The 15,879-nt window shown below is 32.2% G+C and overlaps 1 protein-coding gene across 1 annotated transcript in view; it reads left to right on the forward strand.

Moving 5' to 3' along the window:
* The first annotated feature begins 1,184 nt into the window (after positions 1 to 1,184).
* The window catches only part of LOC147388835 (uncharacterized), a 43,739-nt gene continuing 29,044 nt past the window's right edge, over positions 1,185 to 15,879 (forward strand). Inside the window, exons 1-2 of the mRNA XM_086419651.1 lie at positions 1,185 to 1,327; positions 1,522 to 1,577. Coding sequence (XP_086275777.1) covers positions 1,185 to 1,327; positions 1,522 to 1,577 — 199 coding nt within the window. The remainder of the gene's footprint in view (positions 1,328 to 1,521; positions 1,578 to 15,879) is intronic.

Here is a 15,879-nt window from a genome sequence, read left to right on the forward strand (position 1 = left end):
CAGTCCATTGTCAATCGCCTCAAGAACGATCCCAATTCTGTTCCTAAATATTCCTTGGCCAATAATTGCCTTTTTTACAAAGGGCGCTTCGTGATAAACCCGATTAATTCCAACAAGCAATTGGTATTAAACCTATTGCATGATGGACCGGAAGGGGGACATTCGGGGTTTTTGAAGACATATAAGCGCATTCGACGTCATTTTTATTGGGCAGGTATAAAAAATGATGTCAAGAAACATGTAAGAGAATGTGATGTTTGTCAGCGTAATAAGACAGAATCAGTGGCTCCTCCGGGTCTCTTACAACCCTTGCCAATCCCTACCAAGGTATGGATTGATATCTCTATGGATTTTATTGACTGTCTGCCTATCTCTCACGGGAAAAGTGTCATTTGGGTTGTGGTCGATCGACTGTCAAAAGCAGCCCACTTCATTGCATTAGCACACCCATACACAGCAATCCACGTTGCTCAAGCTTTTGTCGACTATGTCTTCAAGCTTCATGGAATGCCAAAAACTATCGTTAGTGATCGAGATGTTGTGTTCATCAGTAATTTTTGGCAAGAATTCTTCCGCCTACAAGGTACCAACCTTCTCATGAGTTCTGCATACCACCCGCAAACCGATGGTCAAACAGAGCGTGTTAATAGATGCTTGGAAACTTATTTACGATGTTTTGTTGGTCTACAACCAAAACAATGAGTTCGTTGGCTTCCGTGGGCAGAATGGTGGTATAATACCTCGTTTCATGAGGCAACGAAAACCACACCTTATGAGATAGTCTATGGACAAAAACCTCCCTCTATTGATCGTTACATTAAAGGAACAGCTGAGGTACAACATGTAGAGGAAGAGTTACTCAACCGAGATCAGGTTTTGGGGCTTCTGAAATACAACCTTGAAATAGCTCAAGAGCGCATGAAAACTCAAGCCGACAAACATCGAACAGAACGCTAATTTCAAGTAGGTGAGCTAGTGTTCTTACGATTGCAGCCTTATCGTCAAAACTCCCTCGTAAATAGACACTCCAACTAGCTTGCACCACGATATTTTGGTTCTTTCCAAATTGTTGAAAAAATTGGGCTAGTTGCATATCGCTTGGACCTGCCCCAGATTCTAAGATACATTCAATCTTCCATGTATCTTGCTTAAAGAAACGACTCGGCAACTCCGTTCCTGTTTCCATGGTGCTACCACCTACTACTGATTCTGGACAAATATTGCTCTTACCTGACAAGGTATTGGATAGATGCATGGTGAAGCGTAATAATCAAGCCATTACCGAACTATTAATCCAATGGCGTAACTTACCTATGGAAGATGCTACGTAGGTACCATGGAAACGTGAATTTCCTTCGTTTCAACCTTGAGGACAAGGTTGATTTCAATCGGTCAGGAGTGTTGCGATTCTCACTTGCATGGTTGACTAGGTGGCGCTGATGTGGATAGATTTGCATAGATCTGCTGGGGAGAACAGATTTGAATCTTTCTATTTTCTATTTTTCTGTTGCTATTTTATAGGCATAGATTTCTTATTCTAGTTATAGAAGATTATGATAAAAGGAGCAGGAAGATCTGTAATTAGGGGAGAATAAAATGTTATTTTAGCCAAGGAGTTCAGCCAACTCGAACAGGCCTATCTTTCTTCTTCTTTCTCTTCTCTTTTATTTAGTATTGTTACAATATCTCTCATTGGTGAAGAGAATTTTTTGATTTGTGGGTTGTTTTTTGGTTTATGGTTGCTTGTTTTGTTGATAATTAAGCTAATTGATTATAGAAGAGTTCTAATATACATAAATATTTATATAACTCTTTCTGGTGCATGTGCTTGTACATATATAGTAAAATTTCTTTCTTTAATTGGGGGATTTGAGAGCATTTTGATCTTTCAATATTAAATGCTATTAATAAATAAATGTTGTAAACTTTTCTTTTTTAATAAAGACAATCATATAATAATATCTAAAAGAATGATCAAAATGTCTTTGGTTTTTTCACTAAAGGCATGGTGTAACGGTGTTTGAGTGCAAAACAAAAACAAATTGGGGGGAAAACGATTTGTTAAATGCTGAGATTTGCACTATAATAGCAAATCTTTGATACTAAAGCACTAAATCTGGATCTTATGAATGCTCTCGTTTTTTGTACCTTTAAACTTAATAGACAAAAAGGTCATTTTAGTAAAAGAACAGTAAAATTGCAACTAACAACCCTATATCACGTTGGTTTGTTTCTAAAATTATATTATCTTTAAAATTGCCTTAATAATTATTTTAAATTACAAATTAAACCTTTTTCATACATCTCGATTTGATTGCCTTCTAATTTAACTAAAAAAACATTTTCCTTACTAAGGATTGTTGAAGATCATATGGATTATCAAATTGGCAATCCAACATCCTAACCCTTTATATTTCATGAAAAAACTCAGATAAAAAATAAAAAAATAAAAAAAAATAAAAAATCAATTTTGCCAGATTATGTTTTTGGATGCCACTACTTATTATTTTCAATAGTAAAATTAAAATAGTTAAAACTTAAAATTAAGAAAAATAAATATTAAACAAAGCATTACACATAACACATAACACATAACACGCATAAACAAAGCATCAACATACTTATTATTTCAACATAAATAAAACATCACGCATAACACAAAAATAACAAACCCTTCGTCCGATTTTACATCGGTCTACCTATGCACCAAAAATTATTGGAATTGATTTTAAAAAATGAAAATTCCATGGACATTTCAAGAGGGGGAGTGATTGACAGAGAAATTCTTATAATTCAAAGATCCATAATTAATGAAAAGAGAAAAAAAATATTAGAATCATATTTAAATATGAGTGTGACACAAAACACTCATAAAATGAAATAGAAAGGAAAGTGAAATTCATTAGGAGAAAATCATTTTTTTTTTAAATCTATTGTTAAATCATATAAAACTTAGTACAATATATATATATATATATATATATATTATAATAGATACTTCTGATTGGTTTGGTTCTATTATACCTCTAATCTGGAACGGAACCAAATCAATTGGATTTTTTTTTACAATCCGCACCCAACCAAGCCGTACTCAATCCGAACCAATCCAATCCAAAAGGCTTCGGATTGGTTCGGTTATCGAATTTACCCAATCCATTGTGTACCCCAAAAATACATCATGTGTCATGTGTCAATCTATGTACCATTTGTCAACCCTTATGCCCTATGTCAAATACATCATATGCCATGTGTCAATCCATGCGCCATGTATCCAATATACCATATGCCATGAGTCAACCCTTATGCCATGTATTAAATACATCATATGTCACATGTCAACCCTTATGCCATATGTCAAATACACTATATGTCATATGTCATTTCTAACACCCTTATGCTAATGTATTGTTGAAAATGACTAGAGGATACTACCATTGTTTAGTATTTTCAATAGAAATAAATTATATATATGTAACAAATAAAAGTATTTAGTTTACTAATAAAGGATTGTAGAAAACCTATATAGAATGATGCATTGCTATATTTCTAGAAGTGGTGGGTCAATCTAGGATAACACTTGATGTATATACTCTTTGGTAGTATGGGATATCTTAGAGCGTTGTACAACTTGCAAGATCTAAGGATTTCTTATTTTCTTTCTTGATAAACATTGTGTGAAAAGACAGTCTTTCTATAGTGTAGAGGTAGTCGATGTTTACATGTATTACCTCTTAATAGGCTTAGACGCGAGGAGTTCGCTCTTAGGCTAGTTAGTAATCACTTTTAGTTTGTAGTCAGCAAATGAATGATCAACATAATTGGTCCAAGTATTTGGACCTTTGTCAATGGCCGATTCTGAGCTGGAAAATGATCATCCAAGCGTGGTAACATCGACCAGTCACAAAATTAGATGTTAACGATGGGATTCCATATCGTGAGAAGTTTGGAATATCGATTTACTATCTCGAGGCTGTTGTATTGGCATATTCCTCAACTCTTTTATCGATTATACTGTCATGTTCATATTATGTGTTTTTCTTTATTTTGTGATGACAGATAAATGTTTCCCTCTAAAGGAATGATAGAATATTTTCATGATAGAATTGATAGATTTGCCATTATTGAGGAGTCAAATTTATAAAAAATAATACGAAGAGATTTTTTAGGAGACTTTTGACGATGAGCTGCAACTCCCGTATACTTGAGGATTTGTCATAGGGTTTAACAGTTGTTTATGTTTTACATTTTTGAGAGACTTGTATCTATTTGGAGAGATTCAGTATTTTTTTATGTTTAAATATGGATTAAGATTATGTTTGTTGTTAGTTTCCGCAAACTCTGATCATTGTCTATTAGTTATAGATTCTCCGCTGTGTTATATATTCTTATCATGAATTGTTATGTATTATTATATGTTAAAATGGATTGGGATTGTTAATCACACCCTAAGATTCTAATAAAAGAATTCTTGGGATTCGTGTTGAGATTTTGGAGTGCGGCAACGTGGTATCAGAGCTTAATGTTAGTTTCGTATAGGACGAGATCTCGAGTATGTCTAGAAATCTATTAGAGTCTAGACGGGGGATATGATCAGGACTATTAGGAGGTTCAGTACAACTAAGAAGTCATAAGACAGCGAGTACTGTTAAGTCATCGATGGAGTTATGGAATTTGTTGAGTCATATGACAATATCCTAAGATAATTGGGGCAAACAATATTAAAAACTTGAACATAAATAACCTAGAACTTAGGAACAAAGTGATAATGAATGAATATAGCTAGATGAAAGTTATGACTCGTCATAAAGTGATAAGAATATATATACTAATAAAGTGCACGTGTGTTGCACGTGGATATATGTTTATTTTACCTAAAGTTATAATTAATTTAAAAGAATAATCATTTAATAAAAAACTTAATTATCAAATTTTTTGTTGACCATGACCTGATCAACAATCTCACAAAATTTCAATTAATAAATAAGTTTTCGGTTCCAACATCTTTATACACTTCTAGCTACTTATCAACATTGGTAATGGTGACTGCATTATATACCCTAGAATGGTCAAGTAGCAATATCTACTTTTTCTACGTTGCCCAAAAAAATCTCAATGAATAAATAATAAATCATCGATTCTAACAACATCTTTATGTACACTTCTAGCACCCATGACTTCTTCCTCTTATTCTTTTGTTTTGAACTTATCAACATTGGCAATAATGATAGCGAATAATGGTCAAATAACAAGATCCACTTTTTCTATCAATATTGCCTTAAATATTGAATATAATTGACAATTAAAGTATGACAGTGAGACACAAGATTTCTAAAATTCAAAAACACAAACACCCTATAGCCATATCTCTATAATTGTTTCCGCGTCTATCTCTTTCACCACCATAATCACCTCTACCACCACCCTTGTTTCACAAATATAAACTCAATCATACAACTACTCCGTAGTTTGATTACTTTCTATAACACACTAACTCCGCAACTCAATGATCCCTTTCCCTTGGAACTTCTTTTTAAAATTGATTATAATGTCAAGTTATGACAAGTGAAACAAAATTAAGTACGAGCTACAATTAAGAACTTATAGTTGTTAATTACTAACAAGTGCAAATTGAATATGAGAGAAAAAGAAGGTGAGAGAGACCCATGACTGTACAAAGGTGCAACTTTAGGTGCAGATTTCTCAATCATTGTGACATTGATTTTATAATCCCTTAGATCATGATCTAACAAACAAGGCCATGGAAACAATCAATAGAAATAAAGTACACTCAGATTAAATATTGATATATTTATTTATTTTTTTGATAGGTAGATTAAATACTGAAAATTGCTCCCAAGAACTTACTGTTGTAAAATCTCTCAGCAAGATGTGTTGTAGAAGGATCTTCATAAGACATAATTGCATCTCCTTTGCTATTTCCAGCATCATCTGTATATATTCCAAGGCCATTGATCCTTGAAACCTTGCTTCTACTTGATTCTTCCAATCTAAATAAGAAAAGCTGCATTAACATATTCAAATTGCACCAGTATGACACTTGTTAACTTTCAAAAGAAAATAACCTTCTCAAAAGGATCAAGTAACTCAATGATCCCTTTCCCTTGGAACTTATTTTTAAAATTGATTACAATGTCAAGTTATGACAAGTGAAATAAAATTAGTTACAAATTGCAATTAAGAACTTACAATTATTAATTACTAACAAGTGCAAATTAAATAGGAGAAATAAACTTAATTACTAAAATTGAGTAGTGTCACATAAGTAATTAACTTACCTTTTAATTTGGTTGGGCCACACGATTGATTTGTCCTTTAAATCAACTGTAGATGGCATGATCACTCTGCATTTTCAATTTCATAAAAATAAAGTTCAAGGTCGAGCCACACGTTTGATTTGTCCTTCAAATCAACTGTAGATGGCATGATCACTGCATTTTCAATTTCAGAAAAATAAAGTTCAAGTAATGTCTTGAATCTGTTAAAGTAAATATAAACTTAATAAAGGGTAAGTACTTTCTTATCTTAATAGCCAATCCCTTGTCTTTCAGTACCTCTTCAATGCAAACAAACTCAAAAATCATCCATCTTGTATTTCCATTTAATTCATAAATATATGACATATATCATCATAAATAAATGACAATTTCACCATCAAGAGATTAATTCAATTCAACTTAACAGGGAGTGTGAATTAAAAATTAGAATTTGATCTTTATTTAGAAAAGAGAAAGAAAGAGTGTATAATGGAGCTTGTTTCCTTGAATGACTGATATAATTATTTATTAAAAAATAATTAATATGAATTTCGAATTCCATGCTCAAACTTAGAAAAAAAATTAAGAACAACTAAAATCCCCTAAAACTAATGAATGACTCAGCACTGAAAGATACAAATTAAATCAATTTAAATATTCAAACCTAAACCCTATACAAGCTAAGGCCCCCATCAAGTATGGACACCAAAACCCACCAAACTGATAGAGAATATATACTATATAGAAATCAAATCATTCGAGTCAATCAGAAAAATTTATGTAGAAACTATCTACTTGTTAGAATATCTATAATACATGGTATGAGTATGAAGTTTTACACAAAAATTTCATTCAGAAATATACATGAATAAAATCCAAAAAAAGCAATGCATATTAGAAGACTGTATTTTGATAATATCCCTAACATTAAACAATCATAATATCCCTAATATCTAAATTTATAAAACATCCAACAATCCAAAATAATTTTAATCAAAGAAGTATTTAACTATCTTTTTTAAATCAATAATCTATATATGTTATTCATCAAGATTAGTAATCCTCACACATGTGAAACTCAATTTGTTTCAATATCCATTTTTGAACTATTTTTTCTGAATGTCAAAGATGTATGGTCTTTCCAAACAACTTTCTAGAATACTCATGTGAAAGTGCCCTCGATCTGCGGGGTGCGCGGATCCGCTTTTGACCTTTAAGGTTTGGGAGTCGCCACCTCGTTATTACGACCTAGGAACCGAACATTAACTCTAAAAGGATAAAATAACTAATCTACAAAAAAAAATTAAGTTCGGGGATCAAGTTACAGGGTTGGAAGGTATTAGGCACCAACCCCACCCGGCAAATGCCGGTCTCTACTAATTCCCAAATAAAATTACATTGCTAACAAGACCTAAATAATAAATAATAAAAAATGGTTACATTTTCTGAACGCAACGATTTTGTTCCCTCAGATCTGATAGAACAACTCCTTGTACAGAATTCCTCGCTTCGTTCTATTGCCGAATCCGATTTCTGATCTCCCAGTTGAGGTATCTTCTTCTTGGATTTGTGAGTTTTCTGATTTTTTATGGATTATAAGGTATTTTAGAAGGATTTTTAGGTGTTTTTTGAGCTAAAGTTGGGGTAAGGATGTTAGGTAAGGAGTTGGGACTTCAAAATTAGGGTTTATGGGAGGCTAAGGAAGCTTTTTGACTTACTTTTTCTAGGGTTTATTTTTTGATACCAAAATAGGTTGTAGGGACCCCCATTTATAGATTTTTTTAAGTGTTTGTTTAGATAGAATTAGTTTTTAATTATAATTTTTTTAGTTAGAGTTATATTTTAATTAGAATTATTTTAGGTAGAGTTATATTTTAGTTAGAATTCTATTAAATAGAGTTATTATTTAATTAGGATTGTTAAATAAAATTATTATTTAATTAGAACTCTATTAGGGTTTTGACTTTTGATCTTATTTGATTGACTTTAAGATTTTGACTTTAGTCTTACTTGATTGACTTTAATTTTGACTTTAGTTTTACTTAATTGACTTTAATATCTTGACTTTAATCTTACTTGATTGACTTTAATTTTTTGGAGAACCCCCCTCTATTATATCTTTAATTCTTTGGACCCCCAAATGGAAGGGTCTTTGAATAAATATCTTGGCAACCCTCAACAATTTTGCCTGAGAGCCTGATTGATCGATTTTTTTGGTTTAAAATTTTAAATTAATTTTATTAATATTTTAATTTAATTATTTAATATTTTATTTATTAATTTCGAAATTTTTAATTATAAAAATTGTAAAATTACCGTTTTACCCCCGGAGAGGACTTTTTGCATTTTAAGTCGTTTTTCAATGTTCCAAGATGTTTTAGAATCGATTTTTCATAAGAAATTCAATGGAAATGTTGGTTTTTATCATTTATGAAATTTTTTGTGTGGAATGGTCGTGAACTTTATGAGGGGTATTTTCGTAATTTTGTTGAATTCTATAAAAATTGACGAAATGATTTATTTAGTTTCGATTTGTTGTTTTATGTGTTTGAATGAGTTTTATTAAGCATAACGTAGGCTCTAGGAATATTTTAAGATTAGGGTATTTTGGTAATTTGATCATTTTTTAGTGATTTTTATCGTGAAGATTCTTTTTGTCTGAAAAATGATGATTTCTAAGCTTTTGGGGTTATATTTTCCTAGCGTAGCGTGGTTTCTACAGTTTTGTTAATTTGAGATACCTCATTCGGATTTCTGAAACATATCTGGTAACAAAATAAAGCATTGGGATAATCATCCATCATTAGGAACCGTTGCAATCGGGTTGACGAGTTGATTAATCAGGCGAGTGCAAAAATGGGGTGTCTACATCATGTAATTTGGAAAGTATTGATACCATGTAAGAAGCATGAACTATTTTTAGAAAAAATAAAACAAGATAATAAGGCTTTCCAACAAAATAAAGTGGAAAATTTATTAAATCCATAAGGAATAGTTTGAGTAGCCTAATGAAATAGATTATCACTAAAAGTATTATGAATAATTCTATAAGTGCTCACCACAATTTCCATTTCATCTTTTATACATATACATTATAACATATTACAAACATGAAATCTACTTAGTCCAATTTTTGTTCTAATACCATTTAATATTCTTTACATGGCACAATCTCATTCTAACAATTTAAAGTTGTCTGCAACACATTTGAGTGGTGGACCTATGACAATATCATAGTTAAAATACTTTTTTTTTTTTTTCCTTGTTCTGACTGGTTTGGAGATTTGAATCATTGAATTGGACATATTGCCTAGATAATATTTTTTTATAGAAATATGTTGATTCGTGCTAGATATGGATGCCAAATATCGATATCGAGAGTGTGCTACTCTTTTACGAGCTGTTGTCTTGAAGATAGCCATATCCTATATTTGAAAATGATGCAATGAGATAATAATGACACAATTTGATACGAATTATATCCTACCTAAGATGAATCTTAATTTTTATATCCTATTAATAAATTTTCTTCAAATCTATCAGAAATTTGAATTGACATGCAAAAATGACATTTCAAGTATGTAACATGAGTTATTCAGGTTTGATTACTTACTCCAATAAGAGACTTACTTTACAATATAATCACAAAAATGAGGTAGAGATGTGTACTAAACTAAGCTCATCATAGTAATTAAATCGCCATTTAATCAAAACATATAGATATATAAATTGTCTAGAGTCAGATTATGATCCTTATATAAGAAAAAAAAATCCAATGTTATATAAAGCAAAACTAGAATTTATCAAACAAATGTCTTAGGCAACATAGATAGGAGTTGGGGAAAACCCAATGTGTTTAAAAAAAAAAAACTTAATGTGTTTAAAATCTAATATAACAACTTGTAAAACTCCGAATTTTCAATTCGTATCTCGAGGAAAATAAATAGTAGAATTTTAAGAAAATCTTGAAAATGGGACTTAGGGGTAAAACTTTAGAATATTTCTGATAATTTTTAATGGAATCTGACCTCACCATTGGATTCAAAATGATCGAAAAACATACTTTAACCTGTAAGCACGCTCAAATGCGAGTCCGAATATAAAAGTTACAAAATCCTCGATTACCGAGTCGGACTAGGCTAAAATAGTGACTTTTTGCTAGAGCAAGAATTATTAAAATTCGATTATACCATTAGATTCGTAATGAAAAATTATTGAACATGGAATATTTATTTGTCATTTTTAGAGCACAAAAAGTCTAATCATCGTCAAAAACGAAAATGACATCAATTTTAGGGGTCACCTCAGGCCAAAAATGTAAATTTTTATTAGAGATAAAATTTATAGAAATTGATCATACCATTAGATCCGGAACAAAAAATTAGATAAAATAGAGTATTCATATGTCAGTTTTGGAGTCTAGATGGTCAAATTATCGTCGATCAAAACAATAGGCAAAATATCGATTTCGTCCCAAATTTTATATAAATAAAATTTTAAATTTTTTTTTTATTCTTCTTCTCCTACCCATCCAAACCAGCCAACCCATTTTTTTTTAAAAAAATCATTTTTTCTTCGATTTTTAACTTGGATTTGTTGCAAATAGCTCACCGTCGATGATCGCCACAGAAGGGAAAAAGGTCTGCAGCCTTGACATCTACAAAACCCACCCAAGATCTCTTCATTTCATCTTCTCTTTTCATCCCGTATTGTCAAAAATCAGCCGTATTTATATACGAGGTTTTGAAACTTCGACCTCGGATTTCATCCGTTTCAGGATCAAACCGTCTTCCGCCACAGAAGGTAGAAAGAACGATGGCATCGAGATCTTCAAAAACCACCGGGTCAGATTAAAAAATCAGCCTCTTCAAAGTCTGACCCATCTCAATTTTTGTGTCATTCGTCTCGATTTTCGCGCATGCACTTCGATCCTTTCGCACAGAGATAGTAAGGAACTCTCAATTTCTATTAGTAATCGTAGATTGTGAAAATTGCATTTAGGTTTTTATTAAAAATTTGTGGTGAGTTTCCAAAAATATAGAATTTAATCGTTTATTTCAAATTCACGTCAGAACTTGCATATTTGATATGTTTAATTATATTTTTTAATAAATTATACGTGGGTAGGATATTTCAACGGGCTATTTCTGTCAGTTGGGTCCTGTGCACCGCTCGGACCCCATTTTGATCTAAGTGTTGTACCTTTTCAAGATTATTGATGAAAATGAATTTCATAATTGGAAAAAATGATTTAATATTCAATGAACTCAAATTGAGTTGATGAATAGTAAAAAGTGGATATTTTATTTGAAAGATTGAAAACGGTAAAAAATAAATCGAAAAAAGGAAAAAAGGGTATGAAACGGTAAAATGTCAAAGTCATACCCGAGGGGTGAGGTCTGCATTTTACATTGTTGTGTTGTGTGTAGGTTGGTGAATGGATATCCAAGGATAATGTTACTAGTTGCATGTTTATTTACTTTCTGTTAGCGCGAGGCGCTGTTTTTATTTTTTTTTCCGTTCTGTTATTTATTTTAGGCCGTGTGGCCACAGTTGCATGGTAGGAAACTGGATATCTATTCTCAACCTTGTATGTTAATTTCTCTTTTATTTTCAAATGAAAATAATATATATATATATATATATATATATATATATAATATATATATATATGTAGCTATTTTGTGAACTGTTAAAGAGTCTGTGAATGCCTGAAGGGATAGTGCGTCATATCATCCAGAGTGGTGTACTATCCTGGGATGTACGGTAGGGACCACCAAGCTCATACGTGATATGGGACGTGTATGAAAGTGAAGACACAACTGGAATCCGGGTTTATTCCTTTCTATCTTTACTAGTGAACTTGTATAGTAAAGATAGTTGTATACGAATGATTTGTATGTTAGGGAATCATATGCACACCTGATAGGCATAGACGAAGATGATTAGTCAGTGATCACTAACAATATATAGTAGTCGAACGTTCTGACACATCGAAAAGAGACCCATTGCTTACGGTCACGTCAAATGGCCAGCCTGAGCTAGATAAATGGTCAACCAAGTGTGATAAGTGCAGCGATTGACCACAAAATCAGGAACTAAAAGTCAGAGAAAAATTGTAACATCATGTCCCGACTGGTAGCGATCCAGTCGTAAATCCCAACTCTCTAATTCCAATACTCCACCATAATGTATTATGTATCTATTGCTTTACTTTGATATATAAAATGAAATGCATATTTAATGTTTCTATTTGGTCAATTAGATTTGTATAAAAAGAAAAATGTTTCCATTTAGATAATTAACTTTGTATAAAAAGAAAATGCTATTGTGGGTACGGTTGATTGATGTAATGTGAGTTTTGAAATTTTTAGTTGCTCATCCCTGGCTATATGTACTAGTTAATCGTAGTTTCTTCTGTAAAACTTTGCATATTTTAAAATGATTCAGTATGTTTATTCGTTCATGTTAGGAGAGGTTATTGGCATAAATTGTTTGCTTCCTTACTCGGTAACTATTGTTACTCACCCATTCTGTGGCGCCCCGCCAAACGCTAACACAAATCCCCATGTCAGATCTCGAGGTACTAGGTGGCACCTCAAAATTTTGGCATGGTCTCCTATGTTTATTTTAGCATTCCAAGGCGATTCAACCTGCATCTAATAAACGACATACAATCCTGCATATAAATATATATATATATATATATATATATACAAAATATAACGATAGCGGAAGCCTACATACATCTAATAACGAACAATAGATCATAATACGGAAGGATAACAAAACACAGAATTATACAAACATCCTCACTCTAACAGAAGTCCTAACACTCAAGACAAAATTCATAATAGTCTTGGACAAATTGACACCACTAAGGGCTATAACCCCTATACTCACCAAGTGATGAACTCTGGCTATCTATTTGACCCACCAGATGATTCTCACTCGTACTCTATACCTGCCTCGCCAAGCTTCGGATCTGAAACTAAAAAATAGAGAAGGAAAGGATAAGTAACAATGGTTACCCAGTAGGGAAGTAAGCAATTTCTGTCAATAATCTCTCCTAACATAAACAAATAAACATCCTGAATCATTTTAAAATATACTAAATTTTACAGAAGAAATTATGATGAACTAGTACATATAGTCAAAGATGAGCAACTAAACATTTTAAAACTGATATTACATCAACCAACATTACTCAGTATATCATTTTCTTTATATACAAATCTAATTGATCAAATGGGAATATTAAACTTGCATTTCATTTTATATATTAAAATAAGACAACATATACATAATACACATGGTGGAGTAGTGGAATTAGAGAGTTGGGATTCACGACTGGATCGTTCCCAATCGGGACATAATATTACAATTTTTTATTGGCTTTTAGTTCCTGATTTTCTGGCCGGTCGCTGTATTTATCACGTTTGGTTGACCATTTATCCTGTTCAGGCTGGCCGTTTGACGTGACCGTAAGCAATGGGTCTCTTTTCGATGTGTCAGAACGTTCGACTACTACAGATTGTTAGTGATCACTGACTAATCATCTTCGTCTATTCCTATCAGGCGTGCATGTGATTCCCAAATATACAAACCATTCGTATACGACCACCTTTACATTACAAGTTTACTAGTAAAGATAGAGAGGAATATCCCGCATTCCAGTTGTGACTCTACTCTCATACGCGTCCCATACCACGTATGAGCTTGGTGGTCCCTACCGTACATCCTAGGATAGTACACTACTCCGGATGATATGACGCACTATCCCTTCAGGCATTCACAGATTCTTTAACAACTCACAAAATACCTACATATATATATTACTTTCACTTGAAAATAAAAGAGAAATTAACAATACAAGGTTGAGAATGGATATACAGTTTCCTACCATGTAAGTGTGGCCACCCGGCTTAAAATAAATAACATAACGGAAAAGTAAACAGCGCTTTGCGCTAACAGAAATTTAAATAAACATGTAACCAACAATATTATCCCTGGATATCTGTTCACCAACCTACACACAATACAAGAACGTAAAATGCAGACATCACCCCTCGGGTGTGACTCTGACATTTTACCGTTTCATACCCTTTTTCCCTTTTTTCCGATTTTTACAATTTTCAATCTCTTCAATAAAATATCCATTTTCTGATATTCATCAACTCCATATGAGTTATTGAATATTAAATCACATTTTTCAACTATAGAATTTATTTTTATCAATAATATTGAAAAAGAATACAAATTTTATATCAAAACGGGGTCCGAGCAGTGCATAAGACCCAATTGATGGAAATAACCCGTTAACATACCCTACCCACATATAATTTGTTAAAACTACAATTAAACATATCAAACATGCAATTTCTAACGTGAATTTTGAAATAACAAAAGAATTATATATTTTTGGAAACTCACCACAAATTTTTAATAAAATCTTAAATGTAATTTTCACAATCTACGATTACTAATAAAAATTGAAAGTTCCTTACAATCTCTATGCGAAGGAATTGAAACACGTGCGTGGAAATCGAGGCGAACGACGTGAAAATCGAGGTAACTCATACTTCGAGACGGCTGATTTTTGAAACCGGCCCGGTGGTTTCGAAGATCTTAATGTCGTCGTCCTTTCTCCCTTTTACGGCGGAGGACGGTTTGACCCTGAAACGGATGAAATCCGAGGTCGAAGTTTCGAAATCCCTGTATATACGTACAGCTGATTTTTGACGATACAAGGTAAAAAAGACGAGAAAATGGAAGGAATTTAGGTGGGTTTTGTAGAGAATGAGGCTGCAGACGTTTCTCCATTTTACGTCGGTTGTCGACGGCGAGCCGTTTACGAGGAATCTGAGGTGGAAGATCGAAGAAAAAATAAAATATTTTTTTTAAAAATGAGTTACTGTTAGACTGGTTGAAAAAGATGAAGTGAAAAGAAAAAAAAAATTAAAATTTTATTTATATAAAAATTTGGGACAAAATCGGTATTTTGCCAATTGTTCTGATCGACGATAATTTAACCATCCGGACTCCAAAACTAACAAATGAATACTCTATTTCATCTAATTTGTCATTCTGGATCTAATGGTATGGTCAATTTCTACAAATTCTATCTCTAACAAAAATTTACATTTTTGGCCTGAGGTGACCCCTAAACTTAACGTCGTTTTTCATTTTTGACGATAATTTAACTTTTTGATCTGCAAAAAATGACAAATAAATAGTCCATGTTCTATAATTTTTTGTTACAAACCTAATGGTATAATCGAATCTTAATTATTCTTGCTCTAGTAAAAAGTCACTATTTTAGTCTGATCCGACTTGATAATCGAGGATTTTGCAACTTTTATATTCGGACTCGCATTTGAGCATGCTTACAGGCTAAAGTATATTTTTTGATCATTTTAAATCCAATGGTGAGGTCAAATTCCATTAAAAATGATCAGAAATATCCTAAAGTTTTACCCCTAAGCCTACTTTCAAGATTTTTTTAAAATTTCACTATTTATTTTTTCTCGAGATACGAATTGAAAATTTGGGGTTTTACATTCTCCCCCCTTAATAAAAATTTCGTCCTCGAAATTGAAATCAT

This window comes from Akebia trifoliata, chromosome 12, assembly GCF_017979445.1.
Source record: "Akebia trifoliata isolate Shusen 1 chromosome 12, ASM1797944v1, whole genome shotgun sequence".
In the NCBI taxonomy this organism is placed as follows: domain Eukaryota; kingdom Viridiplantae; phylum Streptophyta; class Magnoliopsida; order Ranunculales; family Lardizabalaceae; genus Akebia; species Akebia trifoliata.